Genomic DNA, 27397 nt, shown 5'->3' on the forward strand with positions numbered 1-27397 from the left:
AAGGCTCTGCTGCCAGGGAACTCCTAGTTAAGGAATAGATACATTTAAAATAGGGGAAAGTTCAGAAAGTGGGTGGTAGTGGTGGCGGTGGTTGCGCAACAGTGTGGATGTAGTTAATGCCACTAAATTATAGGCTTGAAAGTAGTTAAAATTATTCCAGAAAAAAATGAAGCGCTCACAGAGAGAATCTCAGCAGGGTGCTACAAAAGCGGGAGGCGGGGTGGTCTGCTCAAGTGGGTTGGAGACCTCGAAGGGGAGGTAGCCACTGGCAAGCAAGGGGTGCCAGTTCAGAGGGCCCCAGGTAGGAACCCACGTGCTCTCTGCTGTATGTGGGTCTCTGGAGATGTCTAGAGGCACAGTAGCTGCCTGTGAATAGCGAGGCTCAGCCAAGGCTAGCTAGCTCTGCCTCTGGTGCCTCTGATGTGCATGCACGCCTCACTTGGCAGTTGAGCCAGTGTCTTTCCTGCCACTCTCGTGGGAATTCAAGAGGCCCTTGAGTTCAAGTGCATACAATCAGCGGCAAAGACGGGCAAACACCAAGTGCACAGTAGCCCAAGTCACAGCACACAGTAACCTTTTATTGTTTAAAAACAAACGCTGCCTTCCAGGGCCTGAACATCAGTGTGCCTGCTGAGCGGCACTAATGGCATGGACCGGAATCCATGCTGCCACGGATAGAGAGGAGAGTACCCTCCCAGACCCTGGTGCCAGACAAAGGGAGTCTGGACTCTAAAGGCCTTGCACCAGCCCTGCAAGAGCTCCCAACCTCCAGGGAATCCCACCCTGCCCAGCCACCTGAGCTCACAGATCTCAGAGGGATAAGAGATGGCTTGGAGGCCACGGGGAATAGGGGAGGCGGTGACTAAGCAAGATAGTACCTGCACTATGGACCTCTGTTCTTTTTCCCTCCCCTCATCCTGGCAGGCAGGAATCTGACCCAGTATTTGGGAACATGGACCACAGCTGTTGAGGAAGTGACCTGCCATTTTGAAAAGAGCTTGAACAGAGGATACAGGGAGATCCTAGTTGTATGATCCTGCTAGGAGCTGGCTCTGTGGATCTTGGGTGACTCCATTCCTGTTCTTATATTAGCCTCAGTTTTGTCACCTACAATACAAGGGATTTGTCTGGACAAGTGTGGCAAGGGAATATTCTAGCGCTCCACCCCTTATGCTGTTTCTCAGCTGATATGAGGAGCTGTTCCCAGCGCAGCAGAGGTGGAATAGGTTTACATCAGTTATCTCTTATCTGGTGGCAGAGAGGGGAGCTGTGTGGGGGATGGGAATTCCTAGGAAAATGTCAGATAAGTTCTGAAATGCTATACCCACCTACCATCTTAACAAAGCCCTGTGTTCTGTGCTTTCATCTTGCCTCTGGGTAGAGGACTCTGGTACCAAATTGACAATCCCAGTCATTGCAACACAGTCCCCATCCCAGGGCCAGAGCCCCAGAGTCCTGCTTGGGAAGCCACACAGTTGGATCCAGATGCTTGCTGGGCAGCCAGTACAGAGTCCACCATCTCCTCATCTTTGGAGATCTCCCATCAGTGTGTCTCACCTTTGATCCGATCTCATCCATATCAAATTTGACAGCAGTTTGGTTTTTCAGTAACCCGAGCTTTTTGGCTTGTTCCGAAGCCCACAGTTTAGTTTTCACGGAGCTTTCGTCTTTTCTACGAACACGTTCTAGTTAAGAACTATTTAAGTTTTGTAAGGCCGGTAACAAATGAATCGGGAGGAAGCAGGGCCTAGCAGAGCACAGGCTCTGGGGAAGTAGGTCGGGTGAGCGGTGATGGTGTGCAGGACAGAAGCACACCAGTTAACCTGGTTAGCTGGTCAGCTGGAGACTGGGTATCGCTGTACCATAGGTCTGATGGGATTAGGTTTGCCCACAGCCTGCAAAAACACTAGCATGGCAAGAAGTTCTGAGTGGAGCTGGGCTGGGACTCGGAGGTTGCTGTCCAGGGTGGTTCCGATGCCCTGTCCTTGGAGCAGAAATGTTGTCGAAAGCACACTGTACTTTGGCTCCTTTACTGCCGACAGGAGTAAGCTCGTGACCAGTTCTAAGTACCTGACCCTGCCTTGCTCTCTGAGCTGCAAGATCCATTCTTTTCAGACTTTCTCTTAGGGTCTTTGACCACTTGCTTGGTTAGAGCTTGGAACCTGGCTATAAAGGGCTGAACACCATGTTGTGTTCAGTTGGCCCAAGGCCAGACTCTCCCATGATTGGCTAGCCCAGTGTTTAGGCCCTTTCAGAGATCTCTGACTTCAAGCATTTTTGGACTTCTCAAGCTGGGCTTAGAGTATCTTTATCTTATCTATTCTTCTTTGCATTTGAGCGTGTGTGAGTGTGTGTGTGTGTGTGTGTGTGTGTGTGTGTGTGTGATTTCTGATGATGCTGTAAGTATTTGGGGGAGGGATACAAAGCTTGCCTACCCTTCTTACTATTCTTCTAGACTTCTTTAGGAGCTTTTGTATTAATTTGGAAGACAAGAAGAAGATTGGATTTTCTTTGTATGTAAGAGAGATGAATTAGCTATCACTTTGTCATTGATAGGTGATACAAACTCTGACTTGCATGCAGTTTAGAAGGGGAATTTATTCACTTGTACAACTGTAGAGTGCAGGGAGTCATTGCCTCCAGACCCAGCTGGATCCAGTGTGTAAATTACCTTGTTGGAATCCGACTCTCAGGGTTGGCTCTGCATTGCCCTAGCTTGCTGCTCTCTAGGCTGCTGTTCCTAGTCACCGGCAAAGATGGCTGCCAGCCTGTCTAGAATAGCTGAACCCTCTTAATCAGACGCTTCACAAAACCTGAATCCAATCTTGCCCACTCGGCCAGACTGACTTGCCTGGCTTTAGGGGAGGGGTAGGTTCCTAAAGATACTCAGTAGACTCCTCCCACGGCGGAGGGAATTGGTGAGATGCAGACCAAACAAGGGATGTCAGAGAAGAAGGAAATGGCTTTTGTGGGGACCTTGTGTGTATCTCCTTCCCTCCTTTCCCAGAAAGGCATGGAGGCTCAGGGTCATGGTCTAGACTAGGCCATTTGTAATGGATTGGTAATGGCTGCTAAGGCTTCCCGTTCTAAGGACACAAATCTCACAAGAGCTCTACCCTGTGACCCAGTCATCCCCCAAATATCTCATCTCCTAACATCATCACCTTTCACTTTGGGGAGTAGGATTTCAACACATGAATTTGTGGGGTCGTATTCAGTCTGCAGTGATACAGGGTACTCACCAAGTGCCTGGCATGTGGGAATCACTCAGCCTTTCTTCCTTATTTTGGTAAGAGGCCCTGAAGGTAGGACTCTCCTTACCATCAGTATGTGTCTGGAAAAACAAAGTCAAGGTGACTGTCTTGATCTCAGAGGCGGAGTCACCGGCAAGCCTGCCCGCCGCCGCCCACCTTTGCTTGGCTGCTTCTCATCTCAGTGCAGTTCTTCCTTTTGTACTGGAATTTCCACTCTGGAAGTTCATTCATTAATTCACTCGCTGATGTGCTCATTTAATTAAATGCTGAGTTCAGCCTAAATATTACCCCAAGGCTTACATGGTTCTGAGACATTTGATAAATTCAAGAAACATATGAAAGGTTTGGGTAGGAGGGGCCCTGCGGTCTGTCCAGTGTCACGTTCTAAGAATCCCCTGAAAGACCCGAGGTGAGTACAGCATAGGTCCAAAACCCAAGCTGTCCCTGCAGCTACCTGCCATATCCCCTCCTCCCTTCCACTCAGGAATTCTGAGAATTTGCTCTGGGCCATGGAGTAAGCTAGGAGATTTGCTGATTGCAGGCAGGAAAACTAGAACATTCTCTCTCTCTCTCTCTCTCTCTCTCTCTCTCTCTCTCTCTCTCTCTGATGCATTCTTTCTGAAGCAGGGGATCAATTCCCAACAAGATACACAAGCTCCCAATGAAGCCATTTATGTGAGTCTGGAGTGAAGCCGTGCAAATCCTCTGCCAGGGTCATTTATCTCCCTGGCTCGAGGAAGCCACAACCCTTTCAGATGAGGGGTATGGTATTGCCAGAGGAAGGGGCATAATGGGACAGCAACTTGTTAGGAGAACCGATGGGCGAGAGAAGTTGTGCGTAGGAAGCTGGGAGCATGGTGCAGTGTTGCTGTCCCTAGTCTGACCTTGCTGACTTAGGTCATTCCCAACTCCCTTCCTAAGTCACACTTTCCCTCTGTCAGTGGAATGGGTGGTCTGCAGTGTTCCTCTCACACTCACCAACAGTAAAAGGGGTAGCACAGGCTTTTTAGAGGAAAGACTTGGGTTTGACTCAGCCTCATCTCTCTGGGACCTTGGGTGGTGCTATTTGGAGATAAGGTTGGTTATTCACAGTAAAAAATCAAGTTCAGTTGAGGTCAATTAGATGGGCCTTGATCTGGCATGGCTAGCTTCCTTATCAAAGGGAGAGAATGTATTTAGAAAAAGAAGATAGCCACCTCTAAGGCAGAGAGAGAGAGAGGACTAAGACAGAGAGCAGTTCTTTCCCTTGAAAGCCTCGGAAGAGCCCAGTTGGCAAGCTGATGCGATGTCAGCCCGCCAACCTTCCAAACTACAGATCCTGATTTTCTGTTGATACCACGCACAGGTAGTATGCTGTCACCTGCAGCCATAGCAATAAACACAGGTGACCCACCCCCACCAGTCTCCTGACCAGTACTGCGGGGAACATTGGCGGCCACTCTCCTGAGTTGTTTTAGGACCCTGAGGCGAAGGTATACATGAGACACTTAGCATGGCTTTGGGCATATAGTGAGCACACAATAATAGCGGTGGCTCTTAGTCCTGTGCCATGACCTCTTGGCTCTATCAGGAGAGCTTGCAGAAGGTAGACAGCCGGGACAGGGCCAGAAAGCCCCAGCTGAGACCTTTCTCAGGGAACTGGGTCACCTTACGTACCCCTTCAAAAGCCTGTAAATGTAGAGGAGGCCAAGAATGTCCCATTAGTGGAGCACCTAATGGTTTTTAGCTAAAGAGTGGTCTTGGGCCTAATTGACGAAGCTACAAAGCCGAGGTTCTTTATTTTTATATGATGGCTGCACTCTGAGGATGCTGTTGAGCTGCTGTGAAGATCAATATGTGTAGCTACCACCGGCACTTATGGGCATTTTGTGAAGGAGGTAGCGTGGTCGCCAAGGAGGGATAGATAATTCTCTGGATGACCCTAAGCAGACTCCTTACCCTCCTTGAGCCTCAGTTTCCACGTCTGCAAAGTGAATGAGGTAGAGCACCCAGCGCAGAAGCTTTTCCGCTGAGCTGTGTGTGAATTCTGTGTGCACACGTGTGTCGTGGGGAAGAATTAGCATTATGCTTCTCTTTTTGGAAGTACCAGAGATTGAACCTAGAGTTTTGCGTATGCCAGATCATCTACCACCCAGATCATCCTTCAGGATTGCTGACTCCTGGCTGAACTGGGCTTCTGAGAGTCTGACTCTAAGGCTGCCTCTAAAAACCAGGTGCTATGGAGGTAGACTCTGTGAGTTATTGGGGTAAGAGAGACCAAGGACGTAGCAGAAGGCTGACTGCCGAAGGCTTTGCTTGTCAGCAGGCTCCCGCTATGTAGCACCCTTCCATCTCGCCTGCAGGCCCCCCTTGCTATTCTACAGGCTCTACGTGATAGCCAAGTGATGGTTCTCCAGCTTGCCACCTCCTGTCTCCTGCGTGCCTCCAGCAGCCTAATGCTGTTGCTATGCTGACCCTACCCCCATCACACTCGGACACTGTTGCTATGGTGACTCCACCCCCATCATGCTCAGAGTAAAACCCAAATCTCTTACAATCCCCACCTGATCCGGCTTCCACCTGCCTGTCCACTGCCATCCCCCAGCTCTGGTCAATGCGCCCGCAGCCTGCTGAGCTCAGCACTTCCCTGGCTCCATGTTAGCATGTCCTAGGCTCGCCCTCACTGAGGTCTTTGTCCTGACTAATGCCCCAAACGCCCCTCCTGCCTCTTCCATCACTTCTGGCTTCTGTCTGTTCCCACCTCACCCCCCCCACCCCCCCACCCCATCTAAAACAGTCAACTCCCATGCTCCAAATGACCCAGCAAGTCCAGACCTAATATTTATCCCCAGAGAAATAAAGGCATGTCCGCCGAAAGACTTAAACATAACTGTGACAAACTTACAGTGGCCCAAACCTAAAAGCAAAGCAATTGGCCATCCACAAAAGCCAAAGCCATCCACACTGTCACAGACCGAGTGAGTGTATAGGGGACAGAAGCTCCAAGAGGCAGCTGGGAGTAGCCACCTTTAGTGAGTTCCCGTTAGTGGCAGCAGCTACTGAGTAGTGGTGATTTGGAGCTTCTGAGTTAAGGCAATGTGTTCCCTTCACCGTCAGGCCCCGAGCTAGGCCCGGAAGCATCTAGCTGACTTCATCGCAGTTCCTGCAGTGGTCCTTATTCTGTACTGCAGCCGTAACTGTAAGAGTTTGAGGTGTGACAGCCAAACCCACATGAATTCTTCTCCTCTTCACAAATTCTGCAATCCTAACTAGTCTTCCATAGGCCTCTTCTCCTTCCTGACTAGAACACATGCCTTTCCCCTCATGGCGGCACGTTAGCATGTCCTGATGACAGCATTGCTGCTCATGAACTTTGGGGTCATTTGCCAGTGAGGTAAGAGTTAACTGAACGGCCATGCCACAGCAGTCTGCGAGGTAATGATGGTGCCTCCAGAGAGCATGATGGATAGGTCGTATACACCCTGTGGATACACTAGACCAATGAATGACTCAGAGACTCGGCCCTGAAGATTTCATCACGCTAATCAGAATGGTGCATAATTTAAAGCTTATGAATTGCTTACTTCTGGAATTTTCTGTAGAGATAAAGAGGGGGTGTCTAGAATCACATCTTCTGTGTGATTTGCCTAATGCCATCCTCCTGCAGCCCTAGCAGTCCACCTCTGAGTGGACAGTGGTTGACTTTGTCTGTCCCACCCCTGGCTGTTGCATATTCTCTGGTACATGGCTCTGTGTAACTTGCAGCTCAATACGTAGGGATAGTGGGTATCCGTGTATTGGAGAAGATGGAGAGAAGGGATGGGGAGACCGGTCCCTGGAGCACAGGCACAGTGCTGCTTGGCCTAAGACTCAGCTGGGAGTGGCCATGTGCACAGAGGCCTGTTCCCCATGCTGCCCATATAGGCAGGATTCTTGCAAAATGCCAATTAAGATATTTGACCCAAATTTGGGTAAAAGCCCTTTTCCTGTTTCAAGTTGAGCTAATTATACACATTTATTCATAATTTATGAGGCCTGGTAAGTGGGAACAATTAAGGAAAAGGCCCTGGAAAAGCCGATTGCTCTTGTGTCATATTTGCTTTGGGGGTTGCTGAGGCCACCCCTCCCATCCTCCACGGAATGATGCTACATTCATTATATGACCATCATCTTTCTCTGAGGTCACTACCCTTAACCGACATTTACTGAGCACCTGGTGGACCCGACTGTAACATCATCTCAATTGCTCTTGAGCCTGTAAGGCAGGTACAATGCTGTACCCATTTCATAGGTGAGACAGTTGGGTTTCAGAGGGTCATGTGAATGGTCTTCCCTAACAGGCTCATGGCTGATGAGTAGATGGGGCCAGGCCTCAACTGCTTCTTCACATCTGTGGTGACCCATCCACTACAGCGCTGTCTTCCCGCCTTAACAATTTCTGAATCTTCGGGGCAGTCCTATACTTGGTGATGGGTAACCTTGGGGAGGAGATAAGAAAGTCAGCAGATTCTGACTCAGCAGAGGTGGGCTGGCCCTCGTGTCTACAATAATAGTAAATCCCCAGGAGATGAGGATGCAGCTGGCCCTGGTACTTTGAGAGCCACTGGTCAGGATGGTGCTGTTACCAGAGTCCCTTCAAACTTCCTCCCACACTGGCCTTACTGCAGGTGGGCGAGGGGCTCTGTCAACCTCTTCCTGTGAACTTACATGGATATTATTCCCAAACGGAGAACCTTCCAGCTTGGTTGTCATTTCCTCCCACGCACATGAGGATTGTGGATTGCCTGCCGTGCGTGAGGCTATTCTATGACTTAGCGTTTCTTTGCCGCATCTTCATAGATCTGCCTTGTTCTTTTCGGCAAGACTGCCGTGTTCTGTAATAGAGCTGTGTCGTGGCTTTATTTCAACCTATCCTCTGACGGGTGGTCTTCTACACTTTAGATATAACCCCCCCTCCATGCCCGTGGAGTGAGGTGGTTTACAAGAGCTTGGGAGTCACTCATTATGTGTCATTATTATTATCTCTTTGTTCTGTTCTGGGATTGATATATACGGGGCATTAACTTTGTGGCAATGTATTTCAGGTACTGGGCACATATGTAAAGTGGCAACTGTTTCCAAGCTCTCATAAAGACTCCAACCAAGTCCTAGTAAGAAAGACATGCTATGTGGGCAGGGCCTTGAGGGATGTGTAGCAACACAAAGGGAAAGAGAGAAGCGGGGATTTTTGTGCCTCAGGGCCCACCGTACCTTCCAGTCAGCTCAGCAGTTTCGAGAAATAGGGCAAATCTTTACATTTATTGGTTATCTGGTAAATTTGGGTCTTAATATAGGGTCCAGATCTACAGCTTTATGAATAAGCAGGTTCCTGGCTGGGTATGGCCATACTCAGCTCTGATCACCTCTTTCTCTCCCTGTTCTCCTCAGGGTGGGGAATCTGGAGAGGAACAGCTGTGTGCTGACTTGCCAGAGCTCGACCTCTCCCAGCTGGACACCAGTGACTTTGACTCAGCCACATGCTTTGGGGAGCTGCAGTGGTGCCCGGAGACCTCAGAGACAGAGCCCATCCAATACAGCTCCGATGACTCCGAGCTCTTCCAGGTGAATCCTGACTCTCGCTGGCCGCACCCTGTGTCGCCTTCTCAGTCTCCTGCCTTCTGTGCTTGCTCAAGCCAACTGTACCCAGGTTCTTGGGCTCCCGTTTCCCTCTCTGGATCTACGCCTGGCTTAGGCCAGCTCTAGCTCCCGTGCCTGGCCTGTTTTGCCACCTCTAGAAAGTAGGGTCTGAAATGAGCTGCCCCTTCTGTGCCTCACAGGAGGAAGCAGGCTCCTCTGGTGGTCAGGGGGTTCGAAGTCCTCTGTGCCCACACTATCTCCTCACTCCCTTTCCTGTGAGTCGGGTGTCATTACTTCTTGGTTTTATAAATGGGAAAACTGAGGCTTGGAGAAATTGGGCACGTCACTTCCTCTGTAGCTGAATTAGACTTAGACTCTGAGCTGGGCATCATGATTCGTGCTTTCAAATTCCAGTATCAGGGGTGCTGAGACAGGATGATGGCCATGAATTTGAAGCCAGCCCGGGCTCCCTTCCATGAGTGAATTCTTATCTCAAAAGATAAAATCAGGAGCTGGGGAAATGGGCCAGCAGTTGAGGTTTGCTGACCTTCCAGAAGACTCAAGTTTGGTTCTCAGCACCCACGTTGGACAGCTCACAACCATGTGTAAATCTAGCTTCAGGGGATGTGACACCTCTTCTGGCTTCTGCAGACACCACATACATGTGTATGGATACGTACACCTAAATAAATTATAAAGAAATAGATCTTAGCAACAGCTTCCACTATACAAGTCCGGCCTTCTTCCTGAGCCATAACTGTGGCAAGGACTCCAGTGTGGGGCTTGTGGTATTGATAGTCTCTGCAGTTTTCCTGTTTGCCTGGGTTTGCCTGTTTGCACAGCCTCACTCTGTTCTCTCAGCAGCTCTTACTAGAAAGGGCACCCAGAGGTACAACCAAACCAGTGCCCAGAGCCATTCTGCAGAGTTTACTCAGCTCCAGTGGCTTGGGTGTCCATCCCCAGGCACGTGATGGCTGACATTCCTTTTAAGGAGGCCTCTTCAATAGAATAATAGCATGAAAAGTCTAGAGTTTTCTTCAGAATAAAGCAAGTTGTACAGACATTTGCTTATGTGTGTTGGGGGGAGGGGCACAGTACATGGAAGGCCACAGAGGAAATAAAACTCTCCATGCTGAAGCTAGGTGATGCAGCCTTCAGATTCACTGGTCTTTCCCCCAAATCGTCTTTTCCCATAGGGGAAGGTGCCTAGGCTGAGCGTGCCTCTGTGCCAGTCAGGCAGCAGCACTGTACCATGCACATGCAGGGCTTGCATGCCATGGTGCCTTCCCAGATAGTCCTGCAGATGGAGCTTGTCTGTCCTTCCAGATCAGCCTGTCAAGTTCTCTGTGTGTCGGGAGCTGAGGTCACCAGGAGATTTCAGTCTGGAGGGAGATATCCCTAGATTAGCAAACCCATAAGCCAGCAGCTGGGACTGCCAGGGCACATGGCAGAGAATGCCTGCAGAGCGGTCAGGAAAAGCCTCTTGGATTTAGCTGGGTGTTGGGGGTAGAAGGGTAGAAACGGTGACCCTGGTGCAGCCGCTGGGAGCTTGCAATGCTGGGGAGGACGTATGGGTGTCAGACAGGTAGTCGGGGTCTCACCAAGGAGTCTTGTGCATTGTGGTAGAGAGCATGGATTTTCCTTGAGCCTATTCTAACCTGTAAGTTGCACATTATTATCACATTGTATAGGTGTCCAGAGAGCTGAGGTGACCGGCTTAAGGTCACACAGCTGGGAGGGGTCAAGGCAAATTCTCTGGCTTAGGAGCCCACAACCTGCAGGAACCCCTTTGCCAATCCTGTGAAAGCTGGGCCCTGGCCCTGTGTGGGTCCATGCAGGATGCCTCTGTCTGTCTGTCTCTCAGGATCTGTCTGTCTGTCTGTCTATGTCTCTGTCTGTCTCTTTCTAGTTCTCTCTGTCTCTGTTTCTCCTGTCTCTGTCTCTCTGTCTCTGTTTCTCCTGTCTGTCTGCATCTCTTTCTGTTTGTCCTGTCTGTGTCTCTGTCTCTTTCTGTCTCTGTCTCTCCTCTCTGTCTCTCTCTGTGTCTCTCTCTGTTTCTCCTGTCTCCCTCCGTGTCTCTCCGTCTCCTCTCTCTCTGTATCTCTCTGTTTCGCTCTGTGTCTCTCCGTCTCCTCTCTCTCTCTCTCTCTCTCTCTCTGTCTCTCTCTGACTGTGGAGGCCAGAGGACAACCTCTGTGTCATTCCTCAGGCACAGCCACTTTGCTTTTTGCATGTGTCCAGTTTTGAGGAAGGGTCTCATCATGTGTCCCTGCAGAGGCCCATTGCCTCTGCCTCCTGAGTGCCAGCATCAGAGACACACACTACCACATCCAGCACATCTTGCTTTTTTGAGACAGACTCTGTCCCAGGTCTGGAGTTCACTGGTCTCACCATCCCTAACCCTAGAATAAAAAGCTCACGCTGCCACTCATGGCTTTGTGGCTTTGTTTTTAAACACAGCTTCTGAGCCTTAATCTCAGTTGTCTTGCTTGCGAGGCCACCGCGTTACCAACTGCCTCACCAGCCCTCTCTATTACAAAAGCAATAAAAACAAAACAAAACAACAACAAAATCAAAACTTAAAACACGGTGCCAAAATAATGTTGTTCCCTCCCTCTTAAGGGACAGTTTTTCAAAAATGCTTTCAGATTGCAGAGAGCTAATGGACAAGTGGGGCCAGAGTGCTGTGGAGTCCATCCCCAGGAGACTGCTCAGGCCCCCACACCTACTCCTCCAACTTAGAGCCTCAGCAGGCCTCTGGCGAAGTCCTGCCATGGGTGACACGGATTCAGAGCTCAATGCAGAGGCTCTCAGCCCAGCGAGCAGTTCGCCCTCACAGTGTCCGAGCTTTTACATCAGTACCTCTCTGCTGCATCCCCTCTTCCCCAGACCAGGCCATGGCACATGAATGCAGCTGCTGTACAGGTGTTTAGTGTCTGCTGTCATCATTGTCTGTGTGGCATCCCTCTGTCCCTTCTTGAACTCCAGGACTATGTCATTGTCATGCATAGAGTACCCCATGGCCTTACCCTGTCTGTGTCTAGCATTGTGTCCAGCCCAAATAAATAATAATCATGTAAAAAGAGCCATGAGTTGCTTCTCCTGAGGCATTTGGTCACTTCTGCTCATGGACACTCATCTTCTGTCTGTGTTCTCCCTGTAGATGATGGTTTACTTGTTTCTGAAGCCCTTGCATATGGTAATGGTTCAATTAGTAGCTCAAGGGCCAAATATGAGCTCTTCCGACACCTTGAGTGGAGAGGCCCAGGGCCCACTGGTTCTGATCCTCTTTCTGTCATTAACTTAGGCAGTTTCATCCTGCCAGGGGGCACCATGGAGCATGGTGCTGTGCCAGAGTCCTTTTCTGACCATCTAATGGCACCATTGCTACAGGACTTGCTACAGGAACAAGCTAAGAGAAAGGATGATAGCAAGCTATAGTTATAAGGGTTGACAAAATCTGGGGACCTGGCCGTTGCCTTCCATTATCTGAATGTTCCAAAGTTTTTGGGCCAGGGTATGATAGGCACTTAGTTGGATGGCCTAGAGTAAGCCGATGGTTGGCTACTTTGTGCTATGTGGCCTTGGCAAGCTCCCTTTTATAGGTCCCCAGTTTCCCCTTGTGAGGAATGAAGAAGGAACTTGGACTGTGTATCACTGTTTCTTGGTATGTTAAAGATGGAGAAAGAAAGTACCAGTCATTACAGATGCTGGGAATTCACTGATTCTCTCAGAAGAAGGGCATGATAGGCCATGGTGACTTCCTGAGTGTCTACAGACTCATGAGGGCCTCTTGGACAGGCAAGGATCTCTGTCTGTGTATTCTTCTGGCCCTCCTTCATGCCACTCCAGTCCCCAAATGCAGTATTTCATTAAGGTTCCTCCAAGGCTCCTTTTCCTTCAGCTTGAGATGAGCCTGGGAAGGCTGGGGGTGGGGAAAGTCTATTAATATCCCTTTCTCAGCTGATTAACTCGCCATTAATTTTCACTCCATTTCTAAGCTGAGCGGGGAACAAGCTAATGGGCCCAGGCAGGATGAAGTGGCTAGCTCCAGTGATATCCAAAGGCGCCTACAGGGCAGCCAGGAGGCCCAGAAAGAGCCACAGCAATGTGTGGGTAAGGTGGCTGTTGTCCCAGCCCCACTCAGCCATCCCAGAGTGAGGCTGACCCGGGGAGAGGGGTGAGAAGCAGGCCTTTTGTTAGTCAGTGTAGGTTACATCCAGTCTCATCGTGGTCTCTGTCATTTGGTGCTCATCCCCACCCAGGCCTGTGCTCTGTAAGTTAGGATTCTCTCATCCTTGGCCCTGCCCTGGCTTGCTATGTGGCTTTGATAGGTCTTTGTTCCTCAGAACGCCTGTGGAAAGAATGGCAGGTAGGCTTCCCAGGAAACACCAGCTGTGACTGTTGGAGGCTGTTGCCTAGAGCCATGTGTCACCAGGACTCTGGCATGAAGTCATCCATGCCGCAGGTGAGCTGGAACACACACGTGGCTCCTTTGACACCTCTGACCACTGGATGACCCTGAAAGCCCTTACAGTTTTGCTCTATGCGATAATCTATGGCACCCTGGGAATTCTCTCTCCACTCAGCAGTAATGACATCATTCTGAGTGACTTCGCTAGAACCTGAGAAACTGAAGTCGGCCATTCTCCCTCTTGCCCCTCATCTTTGTTCAGCAATTTCCCTGCTTCCTATACCCAAGCTTGGAAGGAAGAATGATCCTGTGGTTATGCCCTCACCTTGGGTAGTAAGTTCAGTGGAAGGAGCCACCTTGTCCAAGGCCAGCCTGGTAGTGGTAGAGCTTTGTGTGGCCATCCCCACACAATATCAGTGGGTCCCCAGGTTCTTAATTCTCCACCAGTGCTAGGAAGCTGTTACAGAAATGGAGCCTAGCAAGTCTTGCCTGGGGATTGGGAGAGTCTTGCAGGTGGGGGCAGCCACGTGAGTCCTCATCGCTTTCTAGATCCACAGTCCACAAAGCCCTGGCTCAGACCCACTAACAACTTCTGACTTTTTTTTTTTATTCTTAGCTCTGTTCTAAAATTACAAACGCGTTTATTCTCCTCTCCCCAAGTCCCCGATTGAGTTACTCAGCTGCCGTTCTGACTGTAAGGTTGCAGCCTGGAACAGATTTAGTGCAGCCAAAAGGCCATCACGAGATGTGTGTTTCAGATGAACTTCCTGAGGAAAAGATGAACAGCTGGACCTGGGATGGGAAAGCGTGCCTCAGAAGGGACCATGTGATAGCTTGAGCTTCTGCCAGCACGGAGCAGGGACTCAGGGTTACTGACTGGGGTGGCCTAATCTGGAAGCGGTTTGCTCATTGCTCCCAATCTAGATCTCGGGGGCCTGAGGGGCTAAGTACCTTGGGTTGCAGACAGCGGAGAAGCAGGGCCCTGGTTTATTTCTGCACAGGCACATGGTCCAAGCCCTGACTTTGTCTGATACTTTCTGGGTGATCAGTTTCTCTGATTTAAAAATGGAGATTAAAACCATGCTCCCCTCACAGTGGTGGTGTGTGAGCTCCTAGGTGCTACTGACAGCTTTCCAGTCCCTGTCAAGCCCAAGGCTTTCATGGTGGGTGCCCCCTTACCCTGAGCTTTGTTTTCTTAGCCCTTTGCTTGGCTACTGAAGTTTAAGGATCGGCAGCTGACCACTCTAGGCAGCCTGCAATCTTGTTTTTTTTTTTTCCTATCCCAGGCTCCTCTGTCTTCCCCAAGTCTCTCTCAAGCTCAAAGATGCACTCTTGTCTTCTTCTCTTGTCTGGCTCAACTCTTACAAAGGGTCAAACTCTAGGAGGGCAGGGAATATGGTGGCCTTGGTATGCTGAATGGCCAGCATCCAATACAAAGCCAGATGCAATACAGCCTGCAATGGGAAAGGAAGAAAGGAAGTAGGGTGGGCACTGGCCCTCATCATTGTCTCTAAAATGGTGGTAGCATGGTAAGTATAGCATAACAAGTAGTAAGCGCTTGCTTGGTGCCAGGCCCTGTTTTCTAAGCGCCTTGCCTGCAGTCACCCACTCACACTCAACAAGAACTCCTTGGTGTGGGTCCTGTCTGTTATCTCACCTGGCAGAGAAGGTTTAATTTGCCCTTAAGAACCCGCAGTTGGTAAGTGTGGTCTTTGTGAGTCAACAGCTCCAAAGCCCAAGCTCTTAACTACAGCACCCACTACCTCTCCCCGAGGGAGCAAAGAGAACAAACTCTAGGATCCCACGGGAAGTCCAAGCTGGTTTTCATTGCTCTACTTATGACCCCATTGAGCCCTGGGATATCCAGTCTCTAGCCTGTGTGGGCCTCAAGGTACCAATGATGAAGAGAAGTCTTTGCTTGAGTCTTTGATTGACGAGGCAGGTATCTTTAAATAGGCTGTCTTCTGTGCAGGTCACAGCTCAGTGAGCAGCAGAGCCGGGATTGGGTCTTCAGGCAAGGCTCCTTCTCGTGGCCTGCTTATCAAATTCTTGTGGCTCTTGGAGTTGACAACCTGTTTACTGAATTTTCCAGAAATATGGAACAGATTTCTTGGGCTAAGGGGCTGGTAGCTTTGGTTCATTGGGACAGGCAGCTGGGTCCCCCACAGTGACTAACCCTCTCCCTCCCCCCCCCTTTGTTTCTTCCATCCAGATTGACAGTGAGAATGAAGCTCTCTTGGCTGCACTTACCAAGACCCTGGATGACATCCCCGAAGACGATGTGGGGCTGGCTGCCTTCCCAGGACTGGATGAAGGCGACACATCATCCTGCACCCCAACTTCACCTGCTCCCTTGTCTGCGCCCCCCAGCCCCCCTCTGGAGAGGCTTCTGTCCCCAGTGTCTGAAGTGGATGAACTTTCACTGGTGAGGACTGTGGCCTGGGGCTGATGTCAGATTGTAGACCAGTGAAGGCTGAGCTGTCAGATCTAGCTCAGTCAGGGCCCTGAGCATCAGGACATGGTTTCTGCAGAGAGCCTGAGGTTCAAGGCCTCCCTCAACCTTATCCTTCCTGCCTGGACAGTGGTGTTTGACTTTGTTCTATTTCTCTTTTAAACCTTAAAATCACACACAAAGATAACACATGTGGGATAAAAAACAAAAACAAAAACAAGGAAATGGAAACATGGACAGTTAAAAGCAAAACCTTCCAAGCCCTCTCACAATTGCCTTCTTCTTCCCCAGAGGTAACCATGGTTACTGATCTGTTACATGACTTTCCTCTTCACCTTTTTTTTTTTTTTTTTAACTACAAAAACAACAGAGCCTGCATTATAGCCTGCTCAGCACCTTGCTTCCTCACTGAGCTGTGTGTGTGTCCTGGAAACTCTTCAGATGAGTGTGTGGAGCTCTGTCTCCTTGTTGGCTGTGTAGGATTTCCAGGTAAGGATGTCCCATCATTTAACCATTCCCCTCCTGATGGACATCCATTGTCACCTGCCCCATTGTCACACACAACATTATAGTCATCAGTTGAACCCATGTAAATAGGTCCAAATCCTAGAAATAGAATGTCTGGGTCTACGGATACATGACTTTCATTTCAAATAGGTCCTTCTAGGTTATGCTTCAAAGACATTGGATCAATATTCACACTAACATGTACAAGTTAAATGTATGTGTGTAGAGTCTTCGAAGAAATGAGATGATACAAGCTCTGACTGCCCTTACAAGAGTCTGGACCGCCCAAGTTCCTGAAGACATTTGCCCTGGGCTCTAGCTGAGGATACCCAAGCCCAGGCACGAGGGGTCAACTTTGTGCTGATGCCAAGGGTTCCTTCCTTTCTTTGGAGCTTTGGAGCTCCTTGGGGTTTAGAGCTGGTCAGAGCTGGGCTCTTAGATCCTGGAAAGGCCCTCGGTGAGCACCGTGTTCTGCTCTGGGGTAGCGAAGGCCTAGGGCATAAGTCTCATAAGTTGGTATGGTAACCAAGTTAGACTGGACTGGATGTGTACTGACTTGTGTTCTAGGGCTCTGTGGCTTGTCTTCTGCCGCCTTTGAGGTCCCAGAACATTGAGGGGACTTTTACCAAGTGTTTACTGTGTCCCTGCCCAGATCGTGTTCAGTGTCATAATGCGACTCCCTCCTGTGGGGTCCTGAGTCCTTCCAGACTGGAAGAGGTCTCTTAGATTTGGACCCCAGCTCTACTAGTGAGAGCTTGTGGGTCCTTGGGCACAGATCTTCTCTTAGCCTCTCTGTGACTCAGCTTTCTCGTCCATGGGAGTGGATAACAGGGCCTGGGTCAAAGGCTGTTGAGAGGATTACTGTGGGTACTATCCAGGGAGCGTTTAGAACATTGCCTAGCATACAGGCCCACCTAGGACACGCTTGGTGACTCAGAGCCCTGACAGGGCCGTCAGTACTAAGAATTCTCAGTGTTTTCTGCACCAGGCTGCAGCAGGAGACCTTAGCAAGGGAAAGAGCAGCCCCTGGTGGTCAAAGGCTGTCTTAGTCCTGAGCCTTCCATTCTATTTTCCCACACTGTGTTAACTTAGGAGCAGTAAGTCTCAATGTCAAATCCCCCGGGACATTGATAGTTCTAGAGGAGCCCAGAGAAACCATGCAGACGGTAGGCCTTGCCTTAGATTTCAGAGGGCTGGCCTGAGGTTTTGGAAGACCTGTGAACTTCTACAGGTCTGTACAAATTCTGAGGTCAGTAGTGTCTGTTAAACTCTCAGAGGTGGTTTTTGTTTTGTTTCGATTTTTTTAAAGTCTCAGATCCAGTGGGGTTTTTTTTTGGGGGGGGGTTGTTTTGTTTGGTGTCTCCCTCCTGCCCCCCATCCTGTGTCAGTGCAGAGAAGGAAATAGATTGTTCAGAGTGTGACCTGGACTGGGGCTGAGGTAGACTAGAACCAGATCTCTTCCCTCTAGCCCAGGATCCAAAAAAGTGGTGTGTGTGTGTGTGTGTGTGTGTGTGTGTGTGTGTGTGTGTGTGTAGTCTACATAAGGTGTCAGGAATCCTCAGTCACTTAGAGTGTAGGGTGTGGCCTTTCTCTAGCTGGGCCTTTGGTGCTTTCTGCTGGGGTTCTGGGAAGGCGTGGTGCCATAGAACAATCCCAGGGTACCTCTCACCTTGTTCTCACCTTGGCTGCAGTGGAGCCTGAAGATATTTTTTTCTTCAGTCTCTTTGCTCTTTGGGTAGATGAACTGTGCACCTGCCAGCAGGGACCTGAAGCTGGAGAGCCTCGACGATCTTTATTATCTGTAACGCTATCTGAGGGCTAAGGGGGCAGCTCGATAGGTAAACTACTTGCTTGTCTGGCACATTATGAAGCCCATAAAACTGGGTGTGGATGTGCATGCCTGAACTCTCAGCACTTGAGAAGGAGAGACAGGAAGGTCAGGCATTCAAATCATCCCTGACTACATAGTTTGAGGATAGCCTGGGCTACATGTGACCTGACCCCCTCTAACCTCCCCCCACAAAAATAGTTGAAGAAAAGACAAACTAAAGGTTAGCATTCTCTTACTTGTATGCAAACAGCTGAGTGGGTTGGAGGTAGCATGTACCTTGGATATATTCTTGCATGATTATATATTCTTATGATTAAAGCCCACATCATGAAGGCTTGCAGGAAAATAGTGGCAGTTGCATCTGGAAAGGAGAAAGGACCTTGAGAAGGAAGGAGACTTCTTCTTCTTCTTCTTCTTCTTCTTCTTCTTCTTCTTCTTCTTCTTCTTCTTCTTCGGTTTTGGTTTTGGTTTGGTTTTTTTTTCTAGTCAGGGTTTCTCTGTGTCATACCCAGGACACATACTCTGTGTCCTGCTCTGCTAACCAGGCTGGCCTTGAACTCACAGAGATCCACCTGCCTTTGCCTCTTGAGTGCTGGGATTAAAGGCATGTACCACCACCGTCTGGCCAGGAGACTTGCTTTTAATTGTCTACCTTTTAGAATTTCACGCACATGCTCACACACACACACACCCATGCGCGTGTTAACATTTGTGAGTAATATGTACTTAATTAAAGAAATACATTCTTAAATGTCATGGACAAAGGGGGAGTCAGCTGGGTCCCATATTGAGCATCATTTTGGTTTATATCCTCTCCATCGGGACATCTGTGTATGTATACACATGTGTCTATTACAGGCATGTGGAGTTAACTGACTCTAACAGTCCACTGAGCAGGCATCACCCAGACCTGGGTCACTGACTGTACTAACGATGAGCGAATAGCATTTGGGAGTCTGGTAGACAGCAATCTGTTTTCTGGCCAGGGCATGGTCAGTTGGCACGTGGTGCCCTGTGTCTCTGTATGCCCTGGCCCTAGTCTTTTCCCCTCTGCCTCTTCCCAGCTACAGAAGCTCCTCCTGGCCACATCCTCCCCAACAGCAAGCTCTGACGCTCTGAAGGATGGAGCCACCTGGTCCCAGACCAGCCTCAGTTCCAGAAGTCAGCGGCCTTGTGTCAAGGTATTTCTGCATATGCCCAGAAGTGACCTGAGCCCCCAGGTGGCTCTCAACTGTGGCTAAGAGTGGCAGGTTCAGTCTACATCACTCTTTCTCTCTCTTCCTCACAGTGCTAGCTGAGCCAGAATCCCAGGCAATGCTCCCTGAAACCAGCATAGTTTAAGACTCTAAAAAGAGCTCTGGACTTTCCCACACTTGAGTGTTTTGAGCTGTGAGATATTGACACAGATCTTGACATGTATTAGAGCAGAGACGGGAAGGCGTGGCCTCCTTTGGGGCCCATGAGCTAATGGGGAACAGATGTGAACTTCGCTGTGGAGGCCACAGTCCAGATCATACTTGGGTTTCAGGATTTCTGAGGAGCCTCTGGCTACTTTAGAACCTTGCACACAAAAGGTGACACCCATACCTGCCCTGGCCTTATTTTTGGTGGGTCAGAGAAAGCTTTGGTGGGTATCTAGAAGGATGTACAGTGGCTTTAAGGCTGGGAGCCCTGTAGAAGTCTGGCTATCTCTTCCTTCCTCACCAACTCAGTTTGCCAGGTACCAGCCCTGCTGGGGTCTAGGGATGAAATGAAGGAACAGGCCAGTCCCACAATCCTGAGAGAGATCCTGGAACTTCTGGCTACTAGAGCAGGCCGAGGGAGAAGCATTGTGCCCCTCCCTGCTCACTCTGGCTTATTTCCTTTTCCAGGTGGATGGCACCCAGGACAAGAAGACCCCCACGCTGCGGTCTCAGAGCCGGCCTTGTACAGAACTGCATAAGCACCTCACTTCAGTGCTGCCCTGCCCCAGAGTGAAAGCCTGCTCCCCAACTCCCCACCCAAGTCCTCAGCTCCTTTCCAAGGAGGATGAGGAGGTGGGGGAGGATTGCCCAAGCCCCTGGCCAACTCCAGCCTCTCCCCAAGACTCCTTAGCACAGGACACAGCCAGCCCCGACAGTGCCCAGGCTCCCGGGGAGGATGTGAGGGCCATGGTACAGCTTATTCGTTACATGCATACCTACTGCCTACCCCAGAGGAAGCTGCCCCAAAGGGCCCCAGAGCCAATCCCCCAGCCCTGCAGCAGCCCCTCCAGGCAGGCCTCACCCCGATCCCGGCATCCCCCCAAAGCCTTCTGGACTGAGTTCTCCATCCTAAGGGAACTTCTGGCCCAAGATATCCTCTGTGATGTTAGCAAGCCCTACCGCCTGGCCATACCTGTGTATGCTTCCCTCACACCTCAGTCCAGACCCAGGCCCCCCAAAGACAGTCAGGCCTCCCCTACCCACTCTGCCATGGTGGAAGAGGTGAGAATCACTGCTTCCCCTAAGAGCACCGGACCCAGACCCAGCCTGCGTCCTCTGAGGCTGGAGGTGAAACGGGATGTCAACAAGCCTGCAAGGCAAAAGCGGGAGGAAGATGAGGAGGAGGAGGAGGAAGAAGAAGAGGAAGAAGAAAAAGAGGAGGAGGAAGAGGAGTGGGGCAGGAAGAGACCAGGTCGTGGCCTGCCATGGACCAAACTAGGGAGGAAGATGGACAGCTCTGTGTGCCCAGTGCGGCGCTCCAGGAGACTAAATCCAGAGCTGGGCCCTTGGCTGACATTCACTGATGAGGCCCTAGGTGCTCTGCCCTCGATGTGCCTGGCCACAGAGACCCACAACCTGGAGGAAGACCTGGGCAGCCTCACAGACAGTAGTCAAGGCCAGCAGCTTCCCCAGGGATCCCAGATCCCCATCCTGGAAAGTCCCTGTGAGAGTGGGTGTGGAGACACAGATGAGGATCCAAGCTGCCCACAGCCCCCTTCCAGAGGTAGTCTGTGGTCCACCAGAGAGGGTGGGGTGAGCAGAGCATCCCCACTGGGAGCTGGGAGCACTTCCTTCAAGCACTCAGTCTTGTGTGTTGAATGAGGTTGGATCTAGTTGTTCACTGCCCTTTCTGTGGCAGACCTTCAGGAAAATACCTGGTCATCTTCAAGATTTTCATCGTGCGTATCAAAGCACTGCTTAATGAACAAAGAACAAGAGGCCTTATCCATGCGTAGATAAGGGCAAGGGACAGTTAAATAAATAAATAAATAAAGCAAGCAAGCAAGCAAGCAAGCAAGCAAGCTAGGCATGGTGATAAACAGTACTTAAGAGTCTGGGACAGGAGGATAGAATTTGAAGGTAGCCTGGGTACATACGCAGACCTGTTTCATATAACTAACAGAGACAGAGGCCCAAGGCTCAGAGCTTTTTAGTGAAGGACCTGCCACCAGAACTATCTAGAAGCACAGCCTGGGCTTGGAGGCTTGGCCTCAGTGCATGGCTATTGTGCAGCACTGTTTGGTCAGCAGGGGTTGCCTGACCCATCTGCTATTTCTGCAAACTGAGGAGATCTGCTGGCTGAGACCCAGCAGTGCAAGGTAGATTTGAATTGCACCCGATCCTTCCCTTAGATGGCCAAGGCCATATGTCACCTTAAAGGGCATCTGTCCTTGGGGCCCCCCAGAACTGTGAGGTCTCCCCAAAGGGGAGAGTGTTTATGATGGTGTGTGGGGGAAATCTTATTTTCTTTTTTGTCTTTTCAGACTCCCCCAGGTGCCTCATGCTGGCCTTGTCACAAAGGTATTTTTTTTTTTTTTTTTTTTTTTTTTTTTTTTAGAACTTGCTGGTCTATTATTCCATAAGCTTTTGTCTTAGATGTATGCATTCGGGTGGGAGGTTATCAGCCCCTGAGCCTGGCCTCACCCTCAGGACATGCCTTCATTGTCACCTTGAGCCCTTGGGATCCAGACTCCTTTCAAAGGGTTTGAGTTTTAAAGGGGAACCTCTGTGAGCTAAGGAGAAAGATGGAGAGTCAAGCCACTTCATAAGCTGGTATCTCCAGGGCTCTAAAGAGTGTTATTTGGGATGAGGACTGGAAGCCTATGATCCTTCCCTTTCTGGGCTTCAGGTACTCCACCTATAAAGCAAGGAATCTACATCAAACTTTGCCTGTACCTTCCCAAAACTGCAACTTGAGTTTCTTTAACAGCCAGGATAGGGCCTCTCAGCACATTCTTTCTCAGCCCCTTTCAGTAGCAGTCCCAGGGTCTATCCCAGTACCTTTTGTTCCCCTCAAAAGTATGGGCCTGCGAAAGCCTCCTACTGACCAGCCTCTTCCCTTTCTGTCCTCCTTGCCTCTACCAGCGACCCTCTTGGCAAGAAGAGCTTTGAGGAGTCCTTGACGGTGGAGCTTTGCGGCACAGCAGGTGAGCTATGGGTTCAGCTGGCGGGGTACCTGTGGGGAGTTTGCATGGCCTGGGCAGGAGTGCATCTCCCCCTGAACTACTCTTGCACTGAGATGCACAGGGAGCATGCTGGGAGGAGGGTCAAGGCCTGGGGCGAGCCCTTTGCCTGCTGGTACCAGCAGCTGAGAGGGTACTGAGATCAGAAAAGGAAAATCAGCTCTGGGGGGCTAAACCTTCAGGAGAATGGTTAGCCATGCAGTCATTTCAAGCACTCAGTCTTGTATGTTGAGTGAGGTGGGATCTGGTTAAAGCAGAAGGTCAGAGTGGCCTGGTCAAAGGGTGGAGTGCCCAGGACAAGAGAAGGTGCTGAGGGGTTGAAGGACCAACAGACATTGGGAAACAAAAAAAGGTGTGCTTAGTTGAAGAATTGGTATGAGTAAAGATACAAAGAATGGAAGTACAGGGTACATCAGAGTTACGGGTCCACTGGTCCCGCTAAAAGCAAAATGGGGGAGGGGATAGCGGTCCCCAAAGGACCAACACATAAAGGTACCTGGTGCCCATCCTGTAGGCTTTGGAAGGCATGGAGAGAAACAAGTGGGTATTTTTAGCAAGTTCCTGTGGTGTGCTGGGAAGACTGGAAGACAAAAGCAGATCGAGTAGCATCAGAGACACCGAATGGTTGGTTTTCCCAATGGCATTGCCTCCTCCATTCAGGGGTACCTCTGAGGCAGAGCTCTTTAAATGGTTGACAGTAGAGCAGGAACAGATATCTCTGACCTGGACACATTAGCTGCTATTACCAAGACCCAAAGGATGCCCATTGGCTCTCACCTCGTGCCAGCTCCTAAGAGCAGGAGGATACCTGGGCTACATACAGGCTTAGGCAGTGGTGTGGTGAGCAGTTAGTGATGCCTGCCATCCACCTGTAGGGATGTTGTGGCATGCAGCCACTTCAGTGTCCTTGCAAACAGAACTCTTAATGTCCTCCAAGAAGACCTGCCTTGCCCTCACCTGTTTTACCTCTTGCCTGGGTAGGACTCACTCCGCCCACCACACCTCCATACAAGCCCATGGAGGAGGACGTCTTCAAGCCGGACACCAAGCACAGCCCAGGCCAAGACACAGCTCCCAGCCTCCCCTCCCCTGAGGCTCTTCAGCTCACAGCCACCCCAGGGGCTTCCCACAAGCTGCCCAAGAGGCACCCGGAGCGAAGTGAGCTCCTGTCCCATCTGCAGCATGCCACCACCCAGCCAGTCTCCCAGGCTGGCCAAAAGCGCCCCTTCTCCTGCTCCTTTGGAGACCATGACTACTGCCAGGTGCTCAGGCCAGAGGCTGCCCTGCAGAGGAAGGTGCTGAGGTCCTGGGAGCCAATCGGGGTCCACCTTGAAGACTTGGCCCAGCAGGGTGCCACTCTGCCAACAGAAACAAAGGCCCCTAGGAGGGAGGGAGACCAGAACTGTGACCCTACCCCCAAGGACAGCATGCAGCTAAGAGACCATGAGATCCGTGCCAGCCTCACAAAGCACTTTGGGCTGCTGGAGACCGCTCTGGAGGATGAAGACCTGGCTTCATGTAAAAGCCCAGAGTATGACACTGTGTTTGAGGACAGCAGCAGCAGCAGCGGGGAGAGCAACTTCCTGCTGGAGGAGGAGGAGGAGGAGGAGGAAGAAGAGGAGGGAGAGGAAGAAGACGATGAAGGAGAGGACTCAGGGGTCAGCCCTCCCTGCTCTGACCACTGCCCCTACCAGAGCCCACCCAGTAAGGCCAGTCGGCAGCTCTGTTCTCGCAGTCGCTCCAGTTCTGGCTCCTCATCCTGCAGCTCCTGGTCACCAGCCACCCGGAAGAACTTCAGGTATTCTTGGTGGCCCTGGGGAGAGGGATATCTGAGCACCTGTTAGGTACCAGAGGGGAGTAGGCCTAGGAATTTGCTTTGAGACTTGGGTTGCATCTCTGCTTGCAGTCCAGCCTTGGTCAGAAGGCATGAGATGGGCTCCCCAAGAGTTGGGGTATCTGAAGCAAGTAAGGCCTGGCAGGGACTGTTGGAAAGAAAGAAACTCCACATCCTGGCCCTCTGAGACTTTATATCCTGGCCCTCTGAGACTTTATATCCTGGCCCTCTGAGACTTTATATAGCCTAATGAACTTGTTTTCTACTCTGTGTTTGTCAATGGATAGATTTTTTTATGCAAACAAGCAGATCCACATAGTTGAAAAGCAACATGATGTTAATGTATAAGGGAAAGATCAATGGTGTGGTTTTGATCTATGTTCTGGAAAACACCCAGATTAAAAGCAATGGTGATGGGCTTTACTCCTGGGCTTGGCCTTGCACTGTTTGTCGCTGTGAACAGACCCTATGAGAGCCCAGTTGGTAGATGGTGCATCACGAGCTAGTTTGAGCATCCCCTCTTTGAGCACCAGACCTGGAAAGGGGTTTCTGTTACTGTGCTAAGATACCATGACAAAAAGCAGCGGGCAGAGGAAAGGAGTTATCTCATCTTACAATTCTCACGTCACACTCTATGCCTGAGGAAAGACAGGGCAGGAATTCAAGGGAAGAACCTGGAGGCAGATTTGGGGGACAGCAGCTTCTGCTTTCTCTCATCACAGCTGGTAATGGGACCAGCTTTGTCCTGGAGAGACTCCAGAAAGATTTTGCAAGGGGTGGGTAGGTGAGGGTGTCCCAGCCCTGAGCTTGAGGTTACCTAATTGGCCACTAGATGGAACTCTTTAGCCTTGAGCAGAGCCATGGAGTTATGGGGGAATCTTGTGAAGCTGCTGGAGGGGTCAGGGATATGCTGAGCCGTCTGTGCCTGTGGGTGTGGATAATTGGCATTTCGAGCAAGCTCTCGAAGCATTCTGAGATCAGAATTCAAATCTTGTAGAGATACCTTCTCTTAGACAAATTCAGCTTTATACGTACACATTTCTACCAGCTGTGTTCTTACCTCTTCAAGGACCCCAAGAAAGCAAAGGTTCCTCTGCTCATCCAACAACACACACAAAGAAATTTCAGGAATGCCCCACAAACCAATGTGCAAGTTATCTGTTACTACAAATGACTTTCCCTGAGGTTTTACTGACAAGCCATCAGCTCAGCTGTCTTGCAGAACTCTCAAGGCTTGCCAGCTGATCCTTTTATAATTTCCCAGGAGTTTGCCACTAAGACATCTTAATGCCATCAAAATTTCCTCGGTGTTGAGCCAATCCCCCACTGCCAGCATTAGAGTTCCTGGGCACTTCCTTTCCCACCTAGTCCATGGATTTGAACAGGGTCTGTATTCCAGGACCCTAAAAGTTGAGACCAAATCTTCCCTGAGACTATAGATTCTGTATTTTCTCTTCTCAGATATAGGCCCAGTGTAGGCCTGGCTGTTTCTGTTCACTGGAGAGTGACTTGGTTATGCCAGTCCCCTGTTCAACTGCCCACAGAGCTGTGTATCTGACAAACCTGTGAAACCATCCCTCAGCCTTCTCTAGACTTACTTTCTACTTACTGGCTACCAGTAGACAATGCACTGAGTCCAGCTGAACAATGCCAGCCCAGTTCCAAGAATTCCTGTCTCAGCAGTCTGGAAGGGAAGGCTCGCCAACTCTGGTCTCAGTGGATGATAACTCTTGACTGAATAATAGCACATGAAAGTTAACAAGTCACGAGTCACATCGCCTTCTGTTGTGGCACTTGGGCTTCACAGATGTCGTTGGAAGATACATGTTTCTTTTTCTGTGTGTTTTCATTTTTTTTCAACACAGGGTTTCTCTGTGTAGCCCTGACTGTCCTAGAACTCGCTCTGTAGACCAGAGGTAGAAGTAAAAGAAGTAGGGGTTTAAGTCCAGTCCGTGTAGCCCAAAAGTCCATGCTCTTCTAAGCTGTATTTACATTTTAAAGACTCATTTGGGGAAGGGCAGGCCCTGGGTATGGCTGCAACCCCTTGAGAGCAAGAGTAGATGGTGAATTTTGTGATGGACCTGGTCCTTCCAAACTGGGGTAAGAACAAGCATGGTTTCAGAGTAGACCTGATTCCAGTTCTAGCTTCTACCATTTCTAGTTTTGGTCAAATCTTAACTGGCACCTGAGCTTCAGACTTTCTTTTGGAAAATGGACGTATATAAAACATCCTGGATATTTTTTCCTCTAATTAATAATGCAAGGAAGCAAAGGGGCTTTCTATCCCTGACAGTGGAGAAGGGCAAGGCCTAGAAGGTCAGGACAAGAGTTTATACGGGGTGCTTCGCAGGGATCTCAGCCTGGGAGCCCCAGAGGACACCAGGCCAGTGTTTGGTCCCACACAGTCAGGGCTGGGTTTCTGCAAGAGTGAGATTGAGCACTGTGCCTTGCTTGTTCACTGACAGACGTGAGAGCAGAGGGCCCTGTTCAGATGGAACCCCAAGCGCCCGGCATGCCAGGAAGCGGCGGGAAAAGGCCATCGTAAGTGATATGGGGTCCCTGGACCTAGAAAAAGTGGGGGCAACCCAGGAGCATCGAGAAATGCTAAGCCACCAGCCTTCACTCCCCACCTGCCTGGGGACTAGTGAGCCATAGACTGCATGAAAGGACACAAGTATATCTTATTTCACAGTAACATAAGTAACCAAAAGCCATTAAAGGTAGCACCATGGGAAGCCCAGCATTTGACTGGCCATCGTCTGCAGTAGGTAGCTTCAGGGACTCTGAAAGAATCAAGACAGAAGACGATGGGACTTAAGCAGAGACAAGCTTGGCTGGTCAGTTCACATGCCTTCTGTCTGATCCTGGACAAGAGCCTATCTTCCCTGAGCCTCAGTTTATTTGTCTGTACACAGGAGATTTGGGCCTTGTGTTTCATAAGGGATCCCTTAACAAACCCATTCTGTCCTCCCCACCCACCTCAAGGATCTTCCCAGAGCCTGTCCTTAGAAACTGAGGTTGTCCACAAAGGTGTCCCTGTGAGCCTTCAGTGTTCGTGGGCCAGACATTATGTCATAGCCCTAG

The 27397-nt window shown here is 50.2% G+C and overlaps 1 protein-coding gene across 1 annotated transcript in view; it reads left to right on the forward strand.

The window, feature by feature from the left end:
• The window catches only part of Ppargc1b (PPARG coactivator 1 beta), a 109492-nt gene that overhangs the window by 68869 nt on the left and 13226 nt on the right, over window positions 1–27397 (forward strand). The window contains exons 2-9 of the mRNA XM_076912578.1: window positions 8661–8834; window positions 15476–15688; window positions 19118–19234; window positions 19925–21020; window positions 21781–21817; window positions 22382–22443; window positions 23461–24277; window positions 26779–26854. Coding sequence (XP_076768693.1) covers window positions 8661–8834; window positions 15476–15688; window positions 19118–19234; window positions 19925–21020; window positions 21781–21817; window positions 22382–22443; window positions 23461–24277; window positions 26779–26854 — 2592 coding nt within the window. The remainder of the gene's footprint in view (window positions 1–8660; window positions 8835–15475; window positions 15689–19117; window positions 19235–19924; window positions 21021–21780; window positions 21818–22381; window positions 22444–23460; window positions 24278–26778; window positions 26855–27397) is intronic.

Source organism: Arvicanthis niloticus, chromosome 14, assembly GCF_011762505.2.
Source record: "Arvicanthis niloticus isolate mArvNil1 chromosome 14, mArvNil1.pat.X, whole genome shotgun sequence".
Taxonomy (NCBI): Eukaryota; Metazoa; Chordata; class Mammalia; order Rodentia; family Muridae; genus Arvicanthis; species Arvicanthis niloticus.